Consider the following 3,992-nt stretch of genomic DNA (forward strand, 5'->3'; position numbering starts at 1 on the left):
GGAGCAGAGAGAGGCCACGTGGGGGATGCCAGGAGAAGCATCCAAGATGGTGGAGAGTTGAAGAAGCCAGTTTGTGCAGAGAGAAGGAGATGGGGAACAAAGGTGAATAAGGCTGGTGAGCTAGAAAACTTTGATTCTAGGAAACTTGGATAAGTCAGTAGCTTTGTGAGCACTGAATGAATGGGTTTTGGAGCCCAGTGTGTGTTTTTACTTGACTGCTAGGTGCAAGCTAGGATTAAAGATGATGGCCCACCAGTTCTTGGCTCCATTGTTTCATTACCATCTGTCCAAATCTAATGTGAACCTGAATGGGCCAGGCTGCTATGATGGTGGCTATGGATACTGGCCTTACACATGGGAAGAAAGAAGAACCCTTATTATTGTTGATAAGAATGTAAATGAGTACAATCATTATGAAAAACAGGATGAGGTTTTCTCAAAAAAATTAAAAATAGCCTGCCCTGTGGTGGCACAGTGAATAAAGCATCGACCTGGAACACTGAAGTCGCCAGTTCACAACCCTGGGCTTGCCTGGTTAAGGCACATATGGGAGTTGATGCTTTCTGCTCCGACCTCCTTCTCTCTGTCTCTCTCTCTTGCTCTTTCTCCTCTCTTTCTAAAAATGAACAAATAAAAATAAAAAGAGAATTAAAAATAGAATTCCCATATGATCCAGCAATCCCACTTCTGGGTGTATAGCCAAAGGAAATGAAATCGTTACCTCAAAGTGATGGCCATATTCCCTTGTTCATTGCAGCATTACTCAGAATAGCTAAGCTATGGAAACAACCTAAGTGTCTCTCAATGGATGAAGAATTAAAGAAAATGTAGTATATATATATAAAGTGCTATATTATTCAGCTTTTAAAAAGAGAGAAATCCTGCCATTTGTGACAACATGAATGAACATGGAGGGCATTATGCTAAGTGAAATAAGCCAGACAAAGAAATCCAAATACAGGGAGTCCTTAGGTTACGACACACTTTCGTTCTTACAACAGTGATGTAACCTGAATTTGGCGTAAGTTGAAACACACCCTAGCCTAAGTCACTAGCCTATCCTAACACAGTTGTAAAATCATAATCTAGAACATAAAAACACAACTAAGACAAAGAAAAAGGAAAAGGAAATAAATATACTATTTCATACACTGTACTGTAGCAACAGAAAAAATCACAAAAAGTGAGTGTAAAAAAATAGTACAATGCTAACGGCATAAGCAGAAACACTCACGTCTCAATTTTTTAGAGGTTTTATGGTAGTGAGCGTCATAAACTCAAAATGTCATATGTCGAAACTGTCGAAACCCAAGGACCCTATACTGTACAGTATCATTTATATGTGGAATTAAAAAAAATTCAAACACTTAGAAACAAAATAGAATGGTGGTTGCCGGGGTCTGTACAGTGGAGAAAATGGAGAGATGTTGGTCAAAGTGCATAAAATTCTAGTTGTAAGATAAATGAGTTCTGAGAATTGAATGTACAGTACGGTGACTTTAGTTGATAACAGTCCTGTATGCTAAATTTTCTAGGAAAGTAGATCTTGAACATTCTCACCACACACACAGAAAAGGTAACTATGTGAAGTAATAGAGATGTTTAATTATCTTGATTGCAGTAATTATTTCACAATGTGTGTATATATATATATATATAAAATCATCACATTGTACACTTTAAATATATACAGTTTTATTCATCAACTATATCTCAGTAAAGCTGGAGGAAAAACAGAGGAAATCTTCATGGCCTTGGATTTGGCAATGGTTTCTTAAATATGACTCCTAAAGCAGAGGCAACAATAACAACAACAAAAATAAACAGGTAAACTAGACTTCAAAAATTTTAAATTTTGTGCATCAAAGGACACTATCAAAAATGTTAAAAGACAATCCATAGAATGGGCAAATCATATAACTGATAAGGGTCCATTATCCAGAATGTATAAAGAACTCTTACAATTTAATAACCAGATTCACATTTTAGGAACAGTCCTCAGCCTACTGGACAAGGGGGAGTTCATGGAGCTGGAAGCACAGAGAGAAGGAATCACAAGGCCCTGGCCAGGTGCTCAGGTGTTTGGGTCATCATCCCAACATGCCAAGGTTGTCGGTTCGGTCCCTGGTCAGGGCACATGCAGGAGCAGATCGATGTTGCTGTCTCCTCCTTCTCTCTTCCTCTCTCTCTCTCTAAAATCAATACAATAAACATTTTTTAAAAATTAACCAATGAATGCATGAGTGAATGAAACAACAACTGAATGTCTCTCTCTCTCCCCCCTGTCCTCTCTCTTAAAAGTGATCAATAATTAAATGAATAAATAATAATAAAAAAATAAAGTTAACAGGCAGCTTGGTGACTGGCTGTGTGCCACAGGAAGGAAAAGGAAAGAGGAAGTGAAAGAGATCGGCTGCATAAATAGGCAGCAGACCAGTCCCAAGCCCACACATTCCAGGACCCCCAACTTGCGGCTGTCCCCCTCACCCACAACTCTGGCCTCACCCTCACCACAGCCATGGCTCGGTCACTGGCTTTCAGCCTCCTTGTCCTGGTCCTGGCCTTCTGCATCACCCGGACCCAAGGTATCAAGAAGGGAGCTGCCTAGGAGGGGGGAAAGGGTTGGAGAGGCCTGGTAGGGAACATGTAAGTAGCCGCTGGCTCCCTGTGAACCCCACCCTGCAGGCAGTGATGGAGGGGCACAGGACTGTTGCCTCACATACAGCCTAAGGAAGATTCCTGCCTCGGTTGTCCGCAGCTACCGGAAGCAGGAGCTAAGCTCGGACTGTCCCATCCAGGCTATCCTGTGAGTTGGTGCAAGGGGGTGGTTGCAGCTGAGTGGGTTGGGCATGGTGGGCATGACTAGGACAGACTTGCTAACACCCGACCCCAGGTTCTCACCTCGGAAGCGCTCTCAGCCAGAACTATGTGCAGACCCTAAGGTGGCCTGGGTGCAGGAGCTGATGGAGCATCTAGACAAGTCACCGCCACCACCACGGAAAGCCGTCCAACGCTGTAAGAAGGACAAGTCTGGAAAGAAGGGAAGGGGCTCCAAAGGCTGTAAGAGGTGAGCAAGCTGAAGGGACAGGGGAGGGAAGTGAAGAAAAGCCACCATCAATCCTTCTAAGCCCTCTTCTCTCCTCCCAGGACTGAACAGCCGCAGACCCCAAAAGGGCCATAGCCCAGTGACTAGCCTGGAGCCCAGGAGACCTCCATCAGCCTAACCAGGGTTTGGACCCCCAATCCAGGGGCAAGAAGCAAGCTAGGAGACAGGGAGGACTCAGGGGCCCCAGAGCAGGCTCCCCCCCCCCCTTGCTGATCTTGCCTCACCCCTTCTCCTGCTTCAGCCATCCCTTCTGTACCTCCAGCCCCACCCACATGGCTGCTGCTCACACCAGGCCAGGCCCAGAGCGGCAGAGGAGGAAGTGTGAGAGGAGGCAGCAGGACTGTCTCCTCTGAGGAAAGGTCACCCAGGACCCTGGACTTGACCCTGCTCCCCCGCTACACCCCACCTCTTCCGTATAAATATGATTTATACATAAGCAGAATAAAGAGCTGTCATGGTGTCCCACTTAAGTATCTGTTCCTGTGTCTTTGTGTCCATAGGGAAGCAGTGTCACTAAGGGGTAGGGTCCAGAGCTCAGGCTAGCTAGTTCTATGTTCTCACCTACCCTAAGAGCTTTCTCCCCTCCCAGGTGCCCAGACCTGTGGGCAGTAGAAGAGAAGTTGATGGGTAAGGTGGGACCTAGGCTACTCCTGGTCTCTGAGAAATTCTTGCCATTAAAGAGATGTTAGACCTAGAATACATATCCCCAATGACTCCGCAGGCCTCCAAGACCCTGAAAAGATCTCTTCCCTGATAACGTCCGGCATTCTCTCACTCCTAGCTCTATCAATGACTCCCTCCCCTCTCCTTGGGACCTACTGAACACAAACCTCCAAATACCTCTTTGGGAGGGTCCTCAAGAGTGAGCCTGGAGCCTGGACCCACA

At 45.3% G+C, this 3,992-nt stretch overlaps 1 protein-coding gene across 1 annotated transcript; it reads left to right on the forward strand.

Annotated features, from left to right (window-relative positions):
• The first annotated feature begins 2,441 nt into the window (after positions 1–2,441).
• Positions 2,442–3,591, forward strand: CCL21 (C-C motif chemokine ligand 21). The gene is made up of 4 exons (XM_066256864.1): positions 2,442–2,585; positions 2,686–2,806; positions 2,894–3,067; positions 3,148–3,591. Exons 1-4 carry the CDS (start codon positions 2,519–2,521, stop codon positions 3,179–3,181), a joined length of 396 nt encoding a protein of 131 aa, XP_066112961.1. The 5' UTR covers positions 2,442–2,518; the 3' UTR covers positions 3,182–3,591.
• Positions 3,592–3,992: the final 401 nt, after the last annotated feature.

The sequence above is a fragment of the Saccopteryx bilineata genome, chromosome 2, assembly GCF_036850765.1.
Source record: "Saccopteryx bilineata isolate mSacBil1 chromosome 2, mSacBil1_pri_phased_curated, whole genome shotgun sequence".
In the NCBI taxonomy this organism is placed as follows: Eukaryota; Metazoa; Chordata; class Mammalia; order Chiroptera; family Emballonuridae; genus Saccopteryx; species Saccopteryx bilineata.

Excerpts from the sequence above, each read along its gene's own strand:
- CCL21 (XM_066256864.1), top strand. The coding sequence starts at position 2,519 with ATGGCTCGGTCACTGGCTTTCAGCCTCCTTGTCCTGGTCCTGGCCTTC. Across the intron at positions 2,586-2,685 it reads CTGCATCACCCGGACCCAAG|GCAGTGATGGAGGGGCACAG; the intron begins GTATCAAGAAGG and ends CCCACCCTGCAG. Across the intron at positions 3,068-3,147 it reads GGCTCCAAAGGCTGTAAGAG|GACTGAACAGCCGCAGACCC; the intron begins GTGAGCAAGCTG and ends CTCTCCTCCCAG.